The following is a 24,535-nucleotide window of genomic DNA, read 5'->3' on the forward strand; positions in this document are numbered from 1 at the left end:
TAACCAAGGGCGCCGGCAGAATAATATAAAAGGGGGTGCAACCCTCTAACAAACTACCCCCCCCCCCAAAAAAAAAAAAAATATTTTTTTTTAAATATTCTGTTATTACATTTTGTTTTTTTATAATATGTACTTTCATCTGTTAATTTTTTTCAAGATACATTTCTTTATTGTTAACAAGTTATTTAAAAAAAAATACAAATTTCTTGTACTTGTAAATTTTGCCATGAGAAACTGGCGCTGGCATTGTTTTGTCACTACATATAGTTTCATCGCTTAATTTTTTTCAAGATACAAGATTTCTTCATTGTTAACAAGATATTTCAAAAAATGTACAAACTTCTTGCACTTGCAATTTTGCCATGAGAAACTGTATTAATGGCTATGGCATAGCTACTGACTTTGAAATACAAATAACTACTAACCGTAGTTTTGTACTTGTATAACGTGTTTGTGCACGCTTATCATTGGTATTTACAGTGTTGATGAAGTTTTACAGTTGTGAGAAGTCAGTTTGTGTTATACACCTTTGTTAAACTAAATAACTGACATAAAATATAACATTATTTATATTTCATTAAATGAAGTTTAAAAATATAGCTTAGATATCTGCCAAGTTTGTGTATGCTCAGTGTGCATAAGAAAAGAATCAACGATGACTCAGAATTCATTGAAAAAGTTATAAACAGATGCAGCAAACCAGACGATTACAATTCTTGTTTGATTAAACTATTTTTTAATTGTTATGAATCAATAATTACTTAATTATTTGCTTTTGAATAAAAATATTTTTAATAAAAAATTTTTATAACAAAATTTTTTTTCAGTGTGTCTTTAATTGTTTTAAAAAAAAGCCAGGGGAGTGCAGGTGCACCCCGCTGCCGGCGTCCTTGTAAATAACTACAAGTAAATTTGCAAATATTAGACGGATTTTGCTAGTTTTTTAAAAGGTTTAGCATTTCACAGGTTAGGCTTAGGCTGAGGTTATGAACGAAGTACCTGTCCGAGAAGCGGACACTTCACCTCTTCATCTGTAATAGTGCCCGTAGGCCCCTGGAATAATATCTTTATCAAAAAGGTGATGGTGGCTTGACTGTAGTTGTGGCTTGGTGGGAGAGCCATACCTGCCAACTTTTAATCCTTTCCATTATAATTTTTCCCAGTGGTATTAAAATGGAATTAAAACTTCAATTTTAAGCAAACAAATACGTTGTATTTGAGCAAACTTAAGTTGACAACCACGATAGTAACGCATATTGATATATGTGCTTAATTTTTGTAAGAATAGTGGCGATCAAAATCATTTAAAAATTAAATTTATAAAAGAAGAAATGGTATATATTTACTACCACTTTAAATATGAAAATAAAATCCGGAAGAGTTGGCAGGTATAGAGAGCATTTCACAGGTAAAAAGTGGTGAATTATATAAATCTATGAATTGTTTAGAAATAGTGGTGAAGAAATAGAAATCTACTAAATTGAATTTATTAAATCAAGAATCATAATTGATAAACTACCACTTGAAAATATTTATTCGCTGACCGGAGCAAGTTGGCATCTCTGTGTATTCAAATAAAACTATTTTTATGTGTTCTATATTGCATTAATTTCTTCAAAACATTTTAGTAACGATAATAATATAAAAAAAATTAAACATTTACTCGAATTACGTGTTTCTAATAATCTTGGCTTCGCCGGTCACCGGTGACCCCCATGGCATTCAACGTGTTAAAGAATATAAATGCAAATTTATCGCATATCTAAAAAACACATCTTGACAAAATCTAATGCAACTATTTCTACCCCATTGATCTCAAACACACAGGGTCCCGCAGTGGACTGATCGTTAAGACACGGTTCCCAGCAGATCACCGAAGTCAAGCATCACTGGCTGCGGTCAGTGTGCGGGGGGGGGGGTGACCCACTTGGATCAGTCTGCGTAGGGACCGAGGGTGTGCGGTATTGGTCCTCGTTAAACTGTTCTACCGTAAAGTACTCGACTTCGCGTGCAGGTCGTCGGGCTACCGAAGCGGGGGTGCCATCCCCTCCGCAGAGGATCAAAATTGTGATGGCATGTATTCGGATCATCTTCAGGGATGTTTCCCAGACCGTCGCCAATAGCCCATTGTGCAGCTCTAGTGCGACGTAAATGAACAACAATAACAATAACTCAAACACACAGGTGGTATTGTGGGTAGAATCTTCTACTGCAGCTTCTCTTTTTTTTCCCTTCTTTCTTTTTCTTTTTTAAAATCTTATTTGGGTAAAAGGATACATGTAGTTGTAGGCTTTCTTCCAAAGACGAAACAAACCTTTTTGACTACCAACCATCTTCCTCTATAGATTTGGACCTGAGTCTCGGTGGCTCAGATGATGGAGAGCTCGCCTCCTTATGAGGTCAATTAGGTTCGAATATTAGCAATGACTGGACTACCTATAAATCTGAACCAGTACGCCATATACGTCACGGGAATTGTGAGAATTCTTAGAGATTCTTCTGTTTTTTTTAAAAAAAGGACTGTTTTCACATCAAGCGAATGTTTGTTATTCTTCTCAAAAATCAAGTAATAGCTAACAGAAGAAAATATTCATGTTGTTAAATAAAAATCACTTCTTTAATAGGATTTTATTTATTTATTTATTTTTTTGCATTACGGCATATTAAAAAATCAGGATTTAATGAGTAACACAAAGACTGTCACCAAGCCATGTGGAACATAGACAAATTAATTATGCATCGAATTCGCCAGGAGCACAAAACAAAAATGTAATACTGTTACTACAAAATATATAAACAAATAATAAATAAGTTAAAAAAGTTAAAGTACTAAGTTAAGTTTACTTCCAAAGATAAGTACAATAGGTAGACTAGAGAGAATTATATTTTAACAAATTCAATATGCTGTATTTAACTAAATTCATGGTTATTTGTAAACATGTGGAGAAACTTGGCACAATTTTATCTCGCCATTTCTTTTATAAACTATCAACTGGCGTCGTAGGTCACACGTGTGGATATCTGTGATCTACTTCATGGAAGTGCAAATACCCAATTACTCATTTTTGAACAATAAAAATAGTGTTGTAAAATGTAAAGCTATAATTGCTTAATAATAAGTTTTCGCTTATTTTTGCTACCTATTTATTTATAACATTGCACACGTGCGAAACTGGATAATTATTTAAATGCATGTTTAAAATATGTGAATATCTAGTAGTAGACGATATTAATGGTTTTTTTTATTTATTAAACTTTGAATCAAATATTCAAGCATAAAGTTTGCTAACCAATGGAGAAAAGACCCTCCCAAAGGCAAAAAATAATTAGCATCTCTGTAAAAGTCATGGTATTTGCTCACTTAACATCAATACACTTGTTATTAAATATCTTGTGTTTATTTGAATAAAATAGATATTTATGATCAAAGAAAATCAAACGAAACATGTAAATATGTTCTTATTACATTCCTGGGAAAGGAATGCATCGAGAATTCAACCCTTTGATCAAGTCTTCTGGATACGGGGTGCAGATCTTCCAAATATTCTCTAAACCTTCGACTAATGGAGAAGTGACATAATTATTGCATGATATCTCCCATTCGAAACCCATGGCTGTCCTAAAAATGAAATTAATATTCAAATTATTTGAAGAGATCTATGGTGTATAATTTTGAATTTAATAAAAGAAGATATTTTAATTTTCGACTTTTATGATAAATGAAGAGTTAAGTTTAAGGTTAATATACTAATTACATGGGGTTTTTAATATTTTCAGAAGTATTTATGTAGATATTTATATAAATACTACTTTTAGTCAAATAAACAGAATTAAAAGAAATTAGAGGAATAGTAATTTATTTACAATTAAAATTAACCAAATTCCTCCTACATTTGATGATTAAAAACAACCATTATCCAACAAACGATCAATGAGTTCTGCCCAAAATTGTTGGATTAAAAAAATATGTTTAAAATATTGTTACAAAAACTTCAATTAAATATTGTTATAATAATTCAATAAGATATTGTTATAAAAACCTTCAGAAGAAGTAAAAGTTATCGAATCTTATATAGTTGTTACGTTTTTCATAAAAAAGCCTGGATTACCTAGCTTATCCAGTCGCTACGTATTATAAGCTACGTATCCAGGGCTTATAGAGATGTTCAAATCAGGGGTTGAACTAGATCAGTGATTCACTATCATTAATTTAATTTCCGTTTACTCTATTTCTATTGGACGAATTGTATCCCTATCCCAATTGAAATATATTGCTATTAGTTACATCTCTAACTGATTAATCATAGATGGATTTCCATTAGACAAGTAAAGTAAAGGAAGTGTCGTCAGCTTTGATATCTTTATATAACTTCCAAAATTTTTGGATTAAAAAGATATCTTTAAAATAAGGGTTATTATTATTAAAAACTTCAATAAAAATTAAACGTATCCAGGGCTTTATGTTTAGAAAGAGATGTCCAAATTAAGGGCTGAACCTTAATATCCTTAGCACCTTACATCATTGCTCCTCTATCATTCGTTCAATTTCGGTTTGCACTATTCTTATTGGACAAATCGTAATCCTATCCCAATAGAAATGTATTCCTATTAGTCAGATCTTTAATTGACCATAATTAAACGTATCCTGGGCTTTATGTTTAGAAAAAGATGTCCAAATTAGGGATTAAACTACATCATTGTTCCTCTATGATTCGTTCAATTTCCGTTTGCACTATTCTTATTGAACAATTCGTATTTCTATCCCAATATAAATGTATTACTATTAGTTACATATCTAATTGATCATAATTAAACGTATCCAGGGCTTTAAGTTCATTTAGAGATGTCCAAATTAAGGGCTGAACTGCATCATTGTTCCTCTATCATTCGTTCAATTTCCGTTTGCACTATTCTTATTGGACAATTCGTAATCCTATCCCAATGGAAATGTATTCCTATTAGTTACATCTCTAACTGATCATAGTTAAACGTATCCAGGGCCTTATGTTTAGAAAGAGATGTCCAAATTAAGGGCTGAACTACATCATTGCTCCTCTATCATTCGTTCAATTTCGGTTTGCACTATTCTTATTGGACAAATCGTAATCCTATCCCAATAGAAATGTATTCCTATTAGTCAGATCTCTAATTGACCATAATTAAACGTATCCTGGGCTTTATGTTTAGAAAGAGATGTCCAAATTAGGGATTAAACTACATCATTGTTCCTCTATGATTCGTTCAATTTCCGTTTGCACTATTCTTATTGAACAATTCGTATTTCTATCCCAATATAAATGTATTACTATTAGTTACATATCTAATTGATCATAATTAAACGTATCCAGGGCTTTAAGTTCATTTAGAGATGTCCAAATTAAGGGCTGAACTGCATCATTGTTCCTCTATCATTCGTTCAATTTCCGTTTGCACTATTCTTATTGGACAATTCGTAATCCTATCCCAATGGAAATGTATTCCTATTAGTTACATCTCTAACTGATCATAGTTAAACGTATCCAGGGCCTTATGTTTAGAAAGAGATTTCCAAATTAAGGGCTGAACTACATCATTGTTCCTCTATCATTAGTTCAATTTCCGAAAGAACTATTCTTATTGGACAATTCGTATTTCTATCCCAATAGAAATGTATCCCTATTAGTTACGTCTCTAATTGATCATAATTAAACGTATCCAGAATTTATGTTTATATAGAGATGTCTAAATCAGGGGCTAAACTAGATCATCATATAATTTCAGGCGAATCTCTGACAAGCAATCAATCAGCTTGGTTCTTAACTTCACTTTGAAATTTCCCACTGAGTCTTTGTTACGCTTTAATTTAAGAATTTCCAACCTAGTAGCTTATTTTTCCATACAAGTTTTGGCAACAATCTTTTGCGAATAAATAATTTTAGATGTAAATGTGAGCAACGTCCTTCTTTTATCTCCGTTATTTTATACTGTTTTATATTAATTTAAAATTTTGTTTTTCTCTCTTTTTCTTTGCTTGTTTACATAGTTTTATCGTATTAAATTCGGAATTAAAGTTTCTGAACTGAAGTAATTGACAAATCAGAAACATTTTCTCCTGTTTTGATAAGTGGACTACTTAAACACGACAACTATTCGACTACTTATACAACTACCTGAAAAACATTCGGCGGACCACTGAGAGGCCTGAAATAAACATCGACTACATATTTCTTCCGCTTACTACCATGATTTACCTTTACACAAGTCGTTTTAAAATTGTTCAAATTCTGTACTACTCCAAGCTGAAATAATTAGGCGGCAATATCAGGAATAATTGGGTATTTTAAAAACCTGAGGAACAAAAAATTCTTAGTGTGATTATCTATAATATAAAACTTCATGGACTTCAAAAAATGTCAAGACAGTTATAAGAGTTGGGATGTTTTAAACGCTCAGGGCACGCTCTCAAGACCATTCAGACGTGAATGAGGAAAACGAAAGCGATTTCAAACATTTAACATGAAGTTTTTAACGAAAGAAAAATTAAAATTAAAATTAAAAAAAAAAAAACAGAAATACCGCGATAGCCTAAAAGGAAACAGGAAAATTAAATAAAGGTGAAAAAACAAAACTAAGGAAAACCACAGTGAATAAGACAGTTTATGGCTAATCAGGTCGAAATGCATTTCCACATGGAAAAGTGGTAAGGAACTCATCTCGTTGATAAGGAAATCGGCAATGCAATAAGATAACAAGGAATCAAGATGAGCTGATGTGATAGGGATGGAAAAAATTTTGGCCTTATCGAATTTGAATTTATGCCTTAGATTTCTACAATATGCATCGATAGATGACTAAACGCATTCTTGATAGATACAGTCGACGTTTTAAAGCGCGTCTGGTTTACAATGTCGCATGCTAACATTGACTACCATCTTCTATATTTAAGCGAATAAAGTTTTATATAATACAGTATACCTCTTTTCATTTTCTTGCGATTTTTAATTTAGCATTCTTAACGCTCTTTATTCTTCTTGGCACCGTTTTTTTTTAAATATCGCTAGTTAATTGTTTATAACTTCAAAACTTAATATATAAAAGCAATGCAAACTAATTAAAAATGTTAAAAGTCAAATTTTCGAAATTTCATGAAGTTCTTAGAACTTACTGAAAATGGTGATCCTTTTCTAGAGCCAGATGATTCCCCGTTGCTACGTGGCTGATAAGTAATTCGGTATTTACCTAAATAAATTATAAGTAGTTATATTAGAGAACTTTACATGCTTGCTTCTGTGAGCAACTGAAACGATCATCGCCCTGCAAATGTTCCATTCAGTTAAATTGAAAACTAGTTCATAGAAACTACCAGCAGAAATTTAATATTTTTTTTATATAAATTAAAAATTTCAACTGCGAATAGGAATGATTTCAAAAATCAATAAACGCAATTTATTCGTGATAAAAGTATACTTGACTACCTCAATAAAGCAATTAATAATACAAGTAAATACTTTTTTAACGGTGCTACACATCTCATGCTAGATTGCTATTTTGCGGTCTTAAAAAAATTTACTAAGAAAAATGAAATATTTCATTTTTCTTCGTCTTGCTATTTCCTTTTTTAAAAATTCTAGTTTTTAATATTTAAGAAGAATTTTATCGAAAAAAATATGGGAAATTAATAAAATAGTTTTACTAACTAAATTATTATCATTTACAGTTTTACGAACTAGTCACTATAAGAATTATTATTATTTTGATGTTTCAACACGCTTATTTGTGTTTAACAGAAGCATCTTTTTCAATGAAACTAATTAATCAAAAGGAGCGTTGCATAAAGCATTGTAACAATTACTTTAAATTTTAAAAGAAACTCCGAAAAAAGTTTTTTTTTTTAATGAAAGCGGGACAAAGTTTGAACCTTTTATTGTTAATATTACTTTTTGCGTATTTCGCCATATCTCGGGAACTTTTTAAGCAAAAATGGAAACATTTTGCACACAATTATTAAGTTCGATTATTTAAATATAATTACATGCAAAAAACCGTTTTCAGTAAACATTTATTATTTTTCATTATTTTATTCAAAGACAAAATGAAATTGAATTGTAAGGTATACAATTTCTTTAGATCTTTTTAAACAATGCTATTTCACACAGCAAAATACAAAATTTGAACGAAATCATTCGAATAAAAATACCACTTTTTTAAAATTCGATTTCTCAGGAACTAATTGACTGATTTTGCACAAATTTTGTATTTTGACATGCGAAATTACATTATTGAAAATGGTGTGAAAATGACAAACATTAAAATTCATAATTATTTAATTATTATCAAATAAAGTAATAAAAATAAATACTTACCGAAAGTTAACTTATGAATGGAATTATCTTTGGGTTAAAAAAATTTATAATTGCGTACAAAAATGTTTCATTTTTGTTTGAAAAGTTCTCAAGATTTGACCAAGGACGCAGAAAGTAAAATTAACATTAAGAGGTCCAAACTTTGGCTGCTCTCCTGGCCACCTCGTAAACTAGTTTTAAAAAAAAGTCCGAACTAACCAATCCTAACCATTTATTACATTATTTATGTAACGAATTACCGAAATTCTTGAAAGCACCTTGTAGTTTTAAAAATACTGTTTAGTATACGATCGTTACTCGTGTCAGTGACAGTACAAACTTTAATGGTGTGTTCTGAAAATCTGTGTTTACGGTCTGAAACTGTTTAAAATGTTTTAACTTACGGGAACGAAATCCTGCTTACAACGAAAAACTGTTTCCATCCGGAGTCGAGGCTTTTCTTCTGTGTTTCTCCTCATTATTTTCCACAAAGTCAAGTGTGATGGATTTTCAACCCACTTGGTTTCTTGATGTTCTGATCTTTTAGATCTAACCATCGGAGTTCTGAGTTCAGATTGCAGGAATAGCTAATTTGCATAGAAATTAAAAATTTTCATAGATTCTGACACAAAATATAAGATTCTTATTGAAAAGCAATAGTGATTAAACTACTAATGTGATAATCATCGGAGATTTGGGTTATGATTGCAAGAACAGCTATTTAGCATGAAAGTTCCAGATTGTAATCGATTCTTACAAAATATAAGATTCTTATTGAAAAGCAGTGCTGATTAAACTACATATGTGATAATCATCGGAATTCTGGGTTATGATTGCAAGAACTGCTATTTAGTATAGAAGTTATGAATTTTCATAGATTCTTACACAAAATATAAGATTCTTATTGAAAAGCAATAGTGATTAAACTACTAATGTGATAATCATCGGAGATTTGGGTTATGATTGCAAGAACAGCTATTTAGCATGAAAGTTCCAGATTGTAATTGATTCTTACAAAATATAAGATTCTTATTGAAAAGCAGTGCTGATTAAACTACATATGTGATAATCATCGGAATTCTGGGTTATGATTGCAAGAACTGCTATTTAGTATAGAAGTTATGAATTTTCATAGATTCTGACACAAAATATAAGATTCTTATTGAAAAGCAATACTGATTAAACTACTAATGTGATAATCATCGGAGTTCTGGGTTAAGATTGCAAGAACAGCTATTTAGCAGAGAAGTTATAAATTTTAATAGATTCTTACACAAAGTATAAGATTCTTATTGAAAAGCAATACTGATTAAACTACATCTGTGATAATCATCGGGATTATGTGTTAAGATTGCAGGAACAGGTATTTTGTATGGAAATTACAAATTTTCATAGATTCTTACACAAAATATAAGATTCTTATTGAAAAGCAATACTGATTAAACTACTAATGTGATAATCATCGGAGTTCTGGGTTAAGATTGCAAGAACAGCTATTTAGCAGAGAAGTTATAAATTTTAATAGATTCTTACACAAAGTATAAGATTCTTATTGAAAAGCAATACTGATTAAACTACATCTGTGATAATCATCGGGATTATGTGTTAAGATTGCAGGAACAGGTATTTTGTATGGAAATTACAAATTTTCATAGATTCTTACACAAAATATAAGATTCTTATTGAAAAGCAATAGTAATTAAACTACTAATGTGATAATCATCGGAGTTCTGGGTTAAGATTGCAAGAACAGCTATTTAGCAGAGAAGTTATAAATTTTAATAGATTCTTACACAAAGTATAAGATTCTTATTGAAAAGCAATACTGATTAAACTACATCTGTGATAATCATCGGGATTATGTGTTAAGATTGCAGGAACAGGTATTTTGTATGGAAATTACAAATTTTCATAGATTCTTACACAAAATATAAGATTCTTATTGAAAAGCAATAGTAATTAAACTACTAATGTGATAATCATCGGAGTTCTGGGTTAAGATTGCAAGAACAGCTATTTAGCAGAGAAATTACAAATTTTCATACATTCTTTCACAAAATATAAGATTCTTATTGAAAAGTAGTACTCATTAAACTACGAACTATGTTCAACAATATTCAAACGAGAGTTCTGAGTTCAGATTGCAGGAAAAGTTATTAAGCATAAATATTAATATAATTTTAGTTTCTTACAATAAACGTGAGATAGTTATTGAAAAGCAGTGTTGATTTGACTTCTAATGTGTAAGTAATAGGAAATATGTACAATTTAAGGAAATTCTGAGTTCAGATTCCAAACAGCTATTTTGTACAGCAATAATAAAACATTTTTATTCCTTATATAAAAAAATTAGATTTTTATTTAAAAGCAGTGTTGATTGAATTTTAAATGTAGAATGTACTTAAAAATAAGCATTCTATAGTCACTTTGTCATTAGATGTAATAATAGATTTTCAAAAGAAAAAAAAAGAAAAGGAAAAGATAAAGAAATTATAACCATTTCTTTAAAAAACCAAAGAATTAATTTTTTAATGTTAGGTTTTTTTTGTATATTAAAAAAAATTACTGTTTTTGTCAAGCTGTTTCAGAAAATTTTCAATGCACGTGATTCTTATACCCATAAGGCGAAAAAAAAACTTATTGGATTTTAAATATGAAAAAATGCAAATTTCAAAAAATTTGCTTGAGGAACATTATGATGGGCAAATGTTATAATGCGATCTTCGGTTTTTAAGTAGTTATGTGTCAAAGAAATTTATTTATTTTTTTTTTTTTTAGCTTGATTTCAGTCATTTTAGCGAAAACGTTTATCAGAACTAATGAGAGAATTATGATTACAGGAGAATTATTAACAGAACTATTAAGATTTTCCGACTAGCTTCTAACAAAAAAACTACGCTTTACCGGAGCATCATTATTTTCTGAATTTGAATTAACGAAAAATTTATGATTGCAGGAAAATTATGATAACAGGAAAATTATTTGCAGTAGAAATATTTATGGGCGAATTTTTTACGATAACTATAATTTTGATATGATAATTAAATGCGATCTTCGGTTTTTAAGTAATTATGCTTCAAAAAGATTTATTAATTTTTTAAGTTGATTTAAGTCATTTTAGCGAAAACTTTCATCAGAATTAATGAAATAATTATGATTACAGGAGAATTATTAAGATTTTTCCGAAAAGCTTTCAACAAAAAAAACTACGCTTTTTACCGGAGCATCATTATTTTGTGAATTTGAATTAACGGAAAATTTATGATTGCAGAAGAATTATGATAACAGGAAAATTATTTAAAGGCGAATTTTTTACAATAACTATAATTTTGATATGAAAATTAAATGCGATCTTCGGTTTTTAAGTAATTATGCGTCAAAGTGATTTATTAATTTTTTAAGTTGATTTAAGTCAATTTAGCGAAAACTTTTATCAGAATTAATAAAATAATTATGATTACAGGAGAATTATTAAGATTTTTCCGAAAAGCTTTCAACAAGAAAAAACTACGTTTTTTACAAGAGAATCATTATTTTCTGATTTTGAATTAACGGAATATTTATGATTGCAGGAGATTTATGATAACAGGAAAATTATTTGAAGTAGAAATATTTAGAGGCGAATATTTTACGATAACTATAATTTGGAAGAGAAAATAATGATTTTTTGTTTTAGAAAATGATTTCTTGTAGGGAGATACTATGTCCGAAAAAAAGGGTTGCCAGGTTAAACCACTTTCGTAGAAATTTTTTCCAAATCAATTAAGGTTGATAATGCAGTTATTTTTATAAAGAATATAGAAACTTAAAAATAAAACTAGTTAATTGCTTTACATTAAATGAAAATTATATCCAGTCAACATTAATAAGTATTTGAAAGGAATGAAGATCAAAATCTAAAAATTTAGCATAATCGAAAAAAATTGCTTTCTATTTAGGCGAGTTACCTTTAACAGTTTTGTGAGGGATGAAAACTGGGATGCTTTACGTAAAATATTTTACAAAGTGAGAGAGGATTAAACTTGCAGAATTTATGTCAATTTTGCTAAAACTTTAACACGTTCACGCCGGGGTGACCCACCGGTGGGTCACGCTAGATTGTCTCATCGGGTGGCGCACCGGAGTAAAAACTGGTGACAAATAAATTTCATTTTTTAATTTTTTTCCGGAAATAATAAAACTCCATAACTACCAATTGTTTTTAACGGATGCAATTTTTATACTGAATTGCTTCTTCTCCGTGATAAATTTCCTTACAGTGAATTGTATTGTTGAGAATAGATTAATTCCTACCGAATATTATCCAATATTGAAATAGTTCTTCTACCAGTATTTTCTCTTTTCCGTCCCGCTTTCAGAAAATATTGCATTCTATTTAGGTGAGTTACCTTTAACAGTTTTGTGAGGGATGAAAACTGGGATGCTTTACGTAAAATATTTTACAAAGTGAGAGAGTTACAACTTGCAGAATTTAAGTCAATTTTGCAAATACTTTAAATGGCTCATTACCAGATAGCTAAAACAAAGTGATACTTCAGAATGAGTTGGTGGACAAAATAACTTAACAGTGTAAGAAAGCAATAATCATGTTTACGTTTAAATTATGCTACCAGCGGAAAATATGTTCCCCAATAAGAGAAGTAACTTACTACCTACATGCATTCACTCTGCGTGGCTGCGTTTGAGCCACACGAGCGATTTTTTAAGTACTTTGACATACATTTTAATATTAATATAACCATTTATTGGTGTTTGATTACTTAATAATTTAAATATTTAAATTTTACTGGTGGCTATAATTTTGAAAATTTAATATAAATAAATACGGTATTGATTCAGATTCGCGAACGTATCCAGTTTTTCTCAGGTATTGTCCCAACTATTTAAAATAGTTGAAAATTTAAGTTCGAACATTTAATTTCAAATGATTTTGTTAGTGAGTCAAACCTAAGCCTTTTTTTGTAGTTTCAAATAATCAATTCAATTTATTTAATTTCCATGACTTGATCTTGTCAATACAATTCAAGCTTCTGTGCAAGTTGCGAAAATTTTTATTTTTATCAGACCATTCGATTTCGTTATTGTTTCTTCTGAATTTCGAATACTCGGTACATTTATAATTAATTCAAATTCTCTACATGGTTATAGGAATTGAACAGATTTTTTTTTGAAGTTTCAAATAACTAATTCATTTTATTTAATTTCCAAAACAAAACTTTTAATATATTTTAGCAATCTGATCTTGTGCAAAGAACAGAATAAAAATGTAGTGACTGAAAAATAAGACGATCCCTCTCAAGGTAAAAATCAAATAGGGGTATTCAAACAATTTTTCTAGTAATTTATTTGAGAGTGGGGTAAAAATCAAATAAGAGTAGTCAAACAATTTTTCTAGTAATTTAATCGAGAGTGGGGTAAAAATCAACGAAGAGTATTCAAACAATTTTTCTAGTAATTTAATCGAGAATGGGGTAAAAATCAAAGAAGAGTATTCAAACAATTTTTCTAGTAATTTATTTGAGAGTGGGGTAAAAATCAAAGAAGGGTATTCAAACAATTTTTCTAGTAATTTATTTGAGTGGGGTAAAAATCAAAGAAGGGTATTTTTCTAGTAATTTAATCGAGAATGGGGTAAAAATCAAAGAAGTGTATTCAAAAAATTTTTCTAGTAATTTACTTGAGAGTGGGGTAGAAATCAAAGAAGGCTATTCAAACAATTTTTCTAGTAATTTATTCGAGAGTGGGGTAAAGATACTGCAGATTATTTTATGGATCACTTAAAATTCCTGCAAGCATACTTAAAGCTAATGGTAGTTTGAGTAAAATCTAAGCCTAATCTTCGATTTTTTATAACTTAACGCAAAAGCTTTCAGCCATTTATAGTAAGCTGAGAAGTTATATTTTATACTTTTATAGCCATCGCTGAACAGCAGACCCAATTTTTGGATTTACGACTACTACTGTTCAACTCCGTAACCTTGTAATTTTGAACCCAATCCAAAAGACAAGGGTACTCCTGAATCAAGTATTGGGAGAAATTGCCTTCTGGGATTACTTCAATGGAACTAATCCGCATTCGCGTTACATGGAGTGGAAGATCACGAAAACCTCCCACGGTTAGCCTGACGGCAAGGGGATTCTCACTCATGATCCGTCTGCCCCTGAGGATATTTTACGTCAGCACTGTGGTCGGTGCAAGCCGGATGTGGAATTTGTATCGATCTGCCATCGCTGGAACTTGATCTCGGTTCATCCAACACCTCCTATAACTGAAAGCCTCCACACGGTTTTTTGTAGGTAGTCCGATCAGACCACTGTGAAGGATATCCACTTTCCGAACGAGTCACTTAATACAAAATCCAGTTAAAATAAGAAAGTGGTAGCAAATATATGACTAAAAATTTATTTTATTTATGAATATTATTGGTTTGCCTTATTCACTTGTCAACCACTACAGTTTCAATTCTCAAATGTATATGATGAATTTCTCTCAATTACTTTTATAAAAGGTTTTGGGTTCATGCGCACTACTGGTTCACTTTTAAATAGTCTGCGCGGACTACTTATAAAAGACCGTGTGGAGGCTTTTTGATGTAGGAGGCGAACGCTCTATCATCCCCTGAGCCATCACGGCTCAAACTGAGATGTTAGCAGGGGATAGTCTCAACAGCGAAGCGATTTAAGTATAATTGGGCGACTACTTTTCAGTTTTTTCGTGGTAGGCTTCTGGCACTATAAGCAGTGTCAAGCAATGTTAAAACCTTTCAATAATATGTATAAATATGTTACATCAGTATTTTAACACTGAAAATTCAAATAAAGACAGTACGTATTACTTACCCCACCTGTCTTTCCTGTTGTGACAATCCGTACGCATTCATTGTACATTATGGGTACGTTGTCTGGAACGGCCGTATTAGCACTGAAAATAAATCAAATATAATTCAACATGGCATATAATGTTTTCTTCTAATCATCGTCGAACAGCCGACCCAATTTTTAGTTTACGGCTACCCATGCTCAACTTCGAAGCCCTGTAATTTTGAACTCCAACGCAGAAGACAAGGGAACTCCAGGATCATGTATTGGGGAAACTTTTGCGTGGTGGTCTTTTAGATGAAACTAAGATGTATTTGTGTTACATAAAGATTGCCAACTGCTCCGGACATGCCAAAATAATTTTTAAAAAAAACGATAAATAACTTCAGAGTATATTTTGCAAATATTTGAACATTTATGCCTGCTTTTTAAAAGGTATAGCATTAGAAAAGTAATTAGAAGTGGTGAATTTTATAGGCCTACGAATTATTTAAAAATAGTGGTGGATAAAAATCCGCTAAATTGAATTTATTAAACCAAGAACCACAATTGATAAACTACCACTTTAAAATATATATTTGCTGTCTGGAGCAAGTTGGCATCTCTGCAGTTAACCTCACGGCAAAGAGACTCTATCCCATGTTCCGTCTACCACTAAAGGTATTTATAGCCAGCAGTGCGGTTGGTCGATGCGAATTCAGTACCATAGTGTAGATAGATGGATTCAGTACAAAAGTGTAGATAGAATGTAGTACATGTCTCTACATTCTCGTACTGAAATAATTCATTAAAGTTTGCCGTACTGAAATAAATCGTTATGTCAAAGAACTTTGGCGACATGTTTGCCAAATCTGTCTTTTTCAAGATCTTTACGGAGGTCTTAGTTTCGTTTGAACCATCTTGAACTCGTTATCTTTCTTAGAAATTTAGTTACAAATGCGACAAGTTTCTTCATATGTTTTTTGAGAGTTTCTTCATATGTTGTTCCATGCTGATGATGCATAAGTGAGAATCGGTCTGATCATTGAAATGCAAATTATTCGTTTCAGATTGATATCTTATTTTGATATCGAAACTATGGCATGACTTGATATGAGGTTTTTCAGAGTACCTGTATTCACTCTTTCATTTGGGATGGCGACTGAGACAAAATGGCGAAATTAACAGTGGAAGTAGGTGAGGAGGTTGGAGTAGCTTTCAGTAAAAGCGATCAGATCATAATTTGATAGTGAATTAAATGATGATAAAATATAAGTTGATAATCATATTGTGCTATCCACGGTGATAGAGCACTCACCTTCCAATGAGGTGCACTGGGTTCGAATGCCAGTGATTGCTAGTCGATACGAATTCCGTACCCGGCTCTTATCAACCACAGTGGGAACGTAAAATATCGTCATTGGTAGACGGATCATGGGTGAGAGTTCCCTTTCTGTCAGGCTAACCCTGTGAGGTTATCGTGGTGTTTTTCTCTATTCAACGTTAATGCTGGTTAGTTTCATCCTCCAAGAAGGCAAATTTCTCCCAATACTTGATCCAGGAGTTCCCTTATCTTTTGGATTGGATTCAAAATTACAAGGCTATGGAGTTGAACATTGGTAGTAGTAAACCTAAAAATGTATCGGCTATTCAACTACGTTGTAAAACAAAATAAAATCATATTGTTCATTAGCAAGAACATTACTAGTAGGGTGCAATTTGGTTTATATCTAGGGTTGCAGTACTGGAAGCTAACTATTATAACAGCAATTATAATAGTTAGTTATTAATATTACATAGAAATAATACACTATATGAAATATTTTCATTTCTAGCCATGACGCAGCAATCATATAGTAAATTATTTAATTTATCATTTCTAAAGATTCTAGTCCCGCAGTGAACTGATCGTTAAGACACGGTTCCCAGCAGATCACCGAAGTCAGGGTGACTACTTGGATCAGTCTGCGTAGGGACCGAGGTCATGCGGTATTCGTCCGCATTAAACTGTTCTACCGTAAAGTGCTCGATTTCGCTTGCAGGTCGTCGGGCTACCGAAGCTGGGGTCCCATCCCCTCTGCAGAGGATCAAAATTGTGATGGCATGTCTTCGGATCATCCTCAGGGATGCTTCCCAGACCGTCGCCAATAGCCCATTGTATAGCTCTAGTGCTGCGTAAATGAACTGCAACAACAACATAGAGATTCTAATTATTTCTTGCTCGAATATTTAAGCGGTCATTACTTCGCTGGATTTAGCTAGTTATTTTTATAAAAAAAAATTGTAATTAACTTACCGACAAATATAAAATGTGCACCTTGCAATATTGCCATTTTTGGCCGTCACAGCCGTAGCTATGCATGGTACAACGAAGTCTCCAGCCCCCTTTATCTCAAATGGTAAGGCCGATAAATATACATCTTGTTTCTGTGAAGACTTTGAAGTTGATAATTTTGTGCACCAACAGATATTGACGGCATCTTTGTTGTGCAAGTAACCGTCCCTTGATTCAGTTAAACTGGTCTGAAATATCAATTCATCATATCTTTGGATATAACAATGAAACAAATACATTCTCAGAAAAATTAGTTGAATGAAATAGTATCAATATAGTATTAATAGTATCAATATAGTATTAATTGTATCAATATAGTATTAATATAGATGCATTTTGAGTTGCTACACCTTGCACTCTTGCTGCAACCGTAATTAGGAGTTAAATTGAATTGTTAGGTTAACAGAAATTATGAGTTAAATTAAATAATTAGGTTAACCGTAGTTAGGAGTTAAACTGAACAGTTAGGCAAATCGAAATTAGGAGTTAAATTGAGCTGTTAGGTTAGACATAATTAAGAGTTAGAAGTTTAACAGTTAGACTACCCGTAATTAGGAGCTGAATTTAACTATTAGATTAACCGTAATTAGGAGCTGAATTTAACTATTAGATTAACCGTAATTAAAAGATAAATTTAACAGTTAGGTTAACTATAATTAGGAAATATATTTAACAGTGAAATAAACTGCAATTAGAAATTAAATTGAACTGTTAGGTTAACCATAATTACGAGTTAATTTTAATATTTATGCTAATCGAAATTAGGAATTATATTGGACAGTTATGTTTACCGTAATTAGAAGTTAAGTCGAACAGTTAGGTTAACTTTAACTAGGAATTAAATTTAACAGTTAGGTTAATCCTAATTAGGAGTAAAATTGAAAAGTTTGGTTAAATGTAATTAGGAGTAATTAGGAATTAAATTGAATAGTTAGGTTAATTGTAATTAAGGGAAATTAGCAATTTGAACAGTCATGTTAACCGTAATTAGGAGTTATGTTGAACAGTTGTCAAGTTAGGATATACACTAACAAGACTTAATTCAGCACCATTTTTAAGTTACGGCAAATTTAAGCGATATTATAATCCAACCGAATTCACATTTTTAAACAGTGCAACTTAATTTATGTATTTCTTTTGAAATGAAATTTGAATTTTACGTCAGAATTATTTATTAATATTTTTAATAGCAATCAATTTATTAAAATGTTTCAAACTTTCAAGTTACAGAAATTAATTTCTTGTTGCTTTGCATTGAAGGAATTAAGTAGGAACAAAACAATATAATAGAAATTCAAATAAAAATAAATAAATAAATAAAATCTTTATCTTTAAAAAAATAAAATTTACTATAATTGATAGCCAATTTTAATAGCATGATTTAAGCATACAAGCTGCATTTTTTTCGTTTGTTTCAGAGAGCGTTTTCAGGAGATTTTCTGGTGAACAGAGAAGAAAAGTAATAACATATAGATAATAAGATGAATTTGTACGTGCTATTATCTAGCAGTAATTGCAGAAACTTATAAATGTTCCGTCTGGAAACAATACTAAGAAACAGTTTGACGTGAGAAAAATTTGCCAATTTCGGAAAAAGTGTGATATAACTATATATTGGCAATAATCTCTCATTGAATATTTACTCTTATACTCACAGGATCATTTAAAGTTGTTTTATACTTCATAAATTTTTGCACTGGAGTGTTTTCATTGCCATAATTCTGAAGAAATTCCACGTAATCAGCCTACAAAAATGGAAAGTATGGAATCTTAAAAAATAATAATATAATGAAATAATACGCAGAAAAATCTGAATACCTGCTCAGTACACTTAGCAAGACGAATGCCGTATTCTTTACGTTGTTGTTTTATAGTTTGTAGTTGCTTTATAGTTGTTTTATAGTTTATACCAACCCAATTTTGGGTTTACGACTACTAATGTTCTACTCCGTAGCCTTGTAATTTTGAACCCAATCCAGAAGACAAGAGAACTCCTGGATCCAGCATTGAGAGAAATTTGCAGGACTTTTAGATAAAAACTAACCAGCATTTGCGTTACATGGTGAGACAAACCGCGAAAACCTCCCATTGTTATCCCGACGACTTCATGATGCGTCTACCACTGAGGATATTTTACTTCAGCACTGACTGTTGTCGGTGCGAGCTGGGTGTGGAATTCGTATCGACCAGCAATCGCTGAATTCGAACCCGGTTCACCGCGTTGGTAAGCGGACGTTCAATCACCTGAACCTGTCTGATGTCACTGGTCAATACTGACAAGCCTATTTTAAAGCTGAGGGTGCGCTTCTTTTTGTTTTCCTATGGCGCCATCTTTATCCCCGAATTCGACTTCTGCCACATACGTCACAGTCGGTTATACAGGGAGAGCACATTCGCACACGCGTAATTTTGACCTGAACCAAAGCGTCCAGTACTATCCAGTACCACTAGAGGTATTAATTTGTTATGGCTGACAAGCTGAGGAACTTTGGACCCCGGCAAATTTTGAGTGCACCAGTCACTACGGATTGTCTTCGGCCGGTGGTGATTGAACTCACGATCTCTTGGACATAGGCCCAACGCCCTACCAACCAGACTATCTCGGCCCTATTTTTAAGCAATTTTTAATTTATAGAAATTATTTATGTAATTATAATTAGTAATGGAGCACATATTTTAAATGTATAAAATAAAATAAAAACGGGAATTAATTCAATATTTCCATTTTAGTTTGTTAGTCTTGTAACATGAGCAGGAACATGTCAATTGTCAATAGTATGGCATTATACCTAAAAGGATTTTTTTAAACACTAGCATTTCCTCATTTTTTTCAGCGTTTCTTTCAATTTTTTATTCGAAAACAGAAAAAACGTGTCCAACTTACACGACGAATCTTGCTTATTTTCCCACGCCTATATACTCTCACTTCTTACTTAAAGGTAATGCAGTGGGAGAAAAGCAGGATTTTTCGTAACAGAGAGGGGAAAAGTGTGAAGAGTGAGAAAATTGCGTTACCGAAGTAAAAAATATGGCATCTAATAAGGAAAAAAGCTGTTTGTTCAGGTTATTCTTTCAACGACAAAATTAAATTTAATTGCAAACAAAACGTATTATTCGTTCTTTTTGCTTTTACTGATTGTAGTTTTTATTTTTAGAATTAGTTTGTTCATGAATTTCCATTTGGGAAATGTGGGTATCTTATACATTAAATCCGAAGTTTAGATTTTGCAATGAAGTTAAAATCTAAGTAATAAAATTTTTCAACAGTACATGGCAGAAATCCAGGCGCTTTAATCCTTTCGTGCCGACTGTCACAAATACGTGCCAGCATAAAACCATAATCAACCAGGGTAAAAAGATAAAACTGATAATCAAAGTAATTCTTCAGCAGTTTATTTGTGGGCGGAGTTATAATTGTTTGATTTATTTAATTCTCCATTACTTTCTTCAAAATAAAACCATTTAGTTATACTTTGAATTAACATTGATTATATATATGATTAAACTAACAATAATTAAAGTAAAAGCAAAGTAAGTCTGTCAAATTAGCAACGATTGCATTTAAGTTACCGTTATTTATTTAATTACGTCCTGATCCTGATTTTGTACGAATGCTTTTCTGAATCACCCGTCCCTAGGGGTTAACCCTTTCGCGCCGACTGTCACAAATACGTGACAGCGTAAAACCGTATCAATCAGGGTAAAAATATAAAACTGGTAATCAAAGTATTTCTTTAGCAGTTTATTTGTGGGCGGAGTTATAATTGTTTGATTTATTTAAATATCAACCAGGTTAAAAAGATAAAACTGGTAATCAAAGTAATTCTTCAGCAGTTTATTTGTGGGCGGAGTTATAATTGTTTGATTTATTTAATTCACCATTACTTTGTTCAAAATAAAACTATTTCGGTATACTTTGAATTAACATTGATTATATATATGATTAAACTAACAATAATTAAAGTAAAAGCAAAGTAAGTCTGTCAAATTAGCAACGATTGCATTTAAGTTACCGTTTTTTATTTAATTACAACTTGATTCAGATTTTGTACAAATGCTTTTATGAATCATCCGTCCCCAAGGGGTTAAAGATCGGTTTCTGAAAAAGAATTTTAAGTGGGTGGGAACAAATATCGAAGTACCATGGTATTTACTTATGCAACGCATATAATTAATCATGTAATTATATTATGATTATTTTAACTTATTGCACGCAGGCTACTCTGTCTTGGTCTGGTCTGTTTGATCAAGCTGGGCTCCTGAGGCCAATATTGGCCCTTTTCCCATTCATCCTGTAATGAGAACTTAAGCAAAAACAATAGAAATGCAACAATTAAATGGCGCAGGTGGCACTTTGCCATGGTAATAACAAATAATTGATTGTATAGAAAAATACAATACATATTAACAAGTAGGGGAACAATATTTACAAGAAGAATAACTACTTTTAAAATATGAGAAGAATTAGTAAAATTCGAGATGAGAAAAGACAAGATCATAAAAAATTTCATTAACAAAAAAGTGCACCTCTGTTAACGCGTTCACGGCGGGGTGACCCACCGATGGGTCACGCTAGATTGTCTCATCTTGGCAGCGCACCAGAGTAAAAACTGGTAACAATAAATTTCATTTTTTTAGTTTTTTTTCCGGGAATAATAAAACTCCATACCCATCAATTGTTTTCAACGGATGTAATTTTTATATTGAATTGCTTCTTCGCCGTGATAAATTTCCCTACAGTGAATTGTTATTGTTGAGAATAGATTAACTCCTCCCGAATATTATCTGATATTGAAATAGTTCTTCTACCAGTATTTTCTCTTTTCCTGGCGTGAACGTGTTAAAGTCCCGATCGTCCTGATTATTACCACTCGTACCGGGTTGCTCTCTACACTAAAAATTACTCGTATTTACCTCGCCCTGATCAGACCCACAAGGGGTTGGGTTACTCTTTGCTTGCTTTATTTAAATAAACTGAGCACCTATCCCATTCATCATTAAATTACATAAAGTAAGGTAAAATACATTGATGTGGCAAACATGCTGGTAAAGCTACTCTTCGCTTTCTTTATTTATTTATAAAAAATTGGGCACCTGGGCCGCGCAGAAGCTACTCCTCGCTAAAATGCATTACAACTGTCATAAATTAAAAATTTTAAAAAGAAGTGGAAAGAAAAATTTCAATAAAGTTGGTGCAAACTCGTCACTACAGTTACATATCTGCCAACTCTTCCGGATTTTCCGGAAGATTTTATTTTCATATTTAAAGTGGTAGCAATACTCATGTTATTCCAATTAACTTTTTGAATTATAACGATAATTATAAGTGAGTTTCTCCACCACTAAGTATAAATAATTTCAATAAATATATATAAGCATAATAATTCTTGCACACGAATTTCAATGGGATCAAAATAAAAATAAATTTTTGAGTCAGATTGTTTTTCGTTTATTGTTTTACAACCACTCTGAAAATCCATTCTTGGAAAGAGTGAGAGTTGGCAGGTATGCCGTTATAACTTCAATTTAAAGCAAATATGCGGACAAACAATTGTAGTACTGATTACAAATATATTGAATCATATATAATCTTGGTAATCACTAATGAATAATTTCTTCGAAAAGCAGAGCGGAAACTGAGTAGTTTTGCTACCACTTTTTAAACTTTTGTATCAATCGCAGATATTTCAAAAACGTATTTATACCTCAGGGGTGAAAGCGAGACGGAAAAGAGGAAAGGCTGGTAGTAAAACCATTTCAGTTATAGCTAGTTTTGGGGAGGAGTTTACTTATTCTTTTTTTAAATTTTTCAACAATATCTACTTTATCTTGGAAAAGAAGCAGTTTTATATATATATGCCAGAATTATAAAAGAAATCTTGATAGTTACAGATATTTCATTTTTTCGAAAAAAATGCTGGAATGAAATGTTTTACGTACCAGGTTTTTCTCTTTTCCGTCTTGCTATATAAGGGCTTTCACCCATGTTATACCTGAACCACTTTCAATGCGTGAAAAAATATACAACAGATGTTCATTTTTTTTTATAAATATATAATTTATTTTCAATCCTTTTTACCTTGTTTATCCAATTTTATCTTTATTAATTTTCACTCACTTTTATCAGTGATAAAATTTTTTGTATCCGAATTTAAACTTTTATGACTTCATTTAGCTCGCAAACAGGAATCTCCATAGTAAATATTTTTAAAATATTGTCAATTTATTTTTTGTAAAACCATTATACTAATCAGATTCAGCTTTGTGAATTAAACTTCATATTCGTAATCAGTTAACACTCTTACTTTATCAGCTTTGGACAAACTTATGCTACTGCATTGTTGCGAACCTATTGGACTAAACTTATCAGACAGTATTTGGTTTAGCAGAACGCTGAGAATGTTGACAAGCTTTTTTTTTTCGAATCCTATTACAAAATACCGTGCTGTTATCTCGAAATAAAATTAATTTGCATTATCAAAGGATAAATTATCTACTAAATTAAGTCAAAATTTAACAATCTGTCCTAGTAAAATCTAATAAAATCCATAAATCTTATCTTTAAATTTTGATTTATCTATAGGTTTCTCTCAAAAAATAAAAAGAAATCCAAAATAAATAAATAAAAATCACCTCTTTGCGAGCACGTTCTTCGAACCACTGCCCAACCAAAACTGTGGGATCACTATATCCTTTTTTCTCATTTTCAAATCTTTTTTTCCTGTTACCGCCTGTTTCTTTCATATGTTCGTTTCTGTAACTCATGCTGAATTCTGTGAAAATAATAAAATTAAAAAAAACTTACAAATGATAAATTAGTTATTGGAAATTTAATAAGATTTATGACTTTGCTTTTCGTTTAAATTTTAAATAATTAAGTAATTCAATATAATATATTAGTAAGAAAAGAATATTGTTATTATTATAACAAGTATTAAAATTAAGATAATCTTTCAATGTAATTGCAGTTATTTTTATTAGAGTATAATGAAACATTGCACTAAGGATCGGGCTCAGTATAAAGCTTCAGGATATTTTCCGAATTCTATACATTTATTTATAGTTAGTTTATGCCTTCCTC

The 24,535-nt window shown here is 31.3% G+C and overlaps 1 protein-coding gene across 1 annotated transcript; it reads right to left on the reverse strand.

Annotated features, from left to right (window-relative positions):
• Nucleotides 1–3,328: 3,328 nt before the first annotated feature.
• On the reverse strand, nucleotides 3,329–24,222 carry LOC107442331 (cilia- and flagella-associated protein 161-like). Its single transcript, XM_071185587.2, has 7 exons — nucleotides 24,088–24,222; nucleotides 19,110–19,199; nucleotides 17,416–17,642; nucleotides 15,162–15,243; nucleotides 8,726–8,908; nucleotides 7,145–7,218; nucleotides 3,329–3,619 (listed from the first exon to the last, which is right to left on the reverse strand). The coding sequence occupies exons 1-7, from the start codon at nucleotides 24,217–24,219 to the stop codon at nucleotides 3,463–3,465; spliced, it is 945 nt and encodes a 314-aa protein (XP_071041688.2). The 5' UTR covers nucleotides 24,220–24,222; the 3' UTR covers nucleotides 3,329–3,462.
• Nucleotides 24,223–24,535: the final 313 nt, after the last annotated feature.

Source organism: Parasteatoda tepidariorum, chromosome 5 (genome assembly GCF_982258835.1).
Source record: "Parasteatoda tepidariorum strain Cologne lab strain chromosome 5, Ptep-v5.0, whole genome shotgun sequence".
NCBI classification, from domain to species: Eukaryota; Metazoa; Arthropoda; class Arachnida; order Araneae; family Theridiidae; genus Parasteatoda; species Parasteatoda tepidariorum.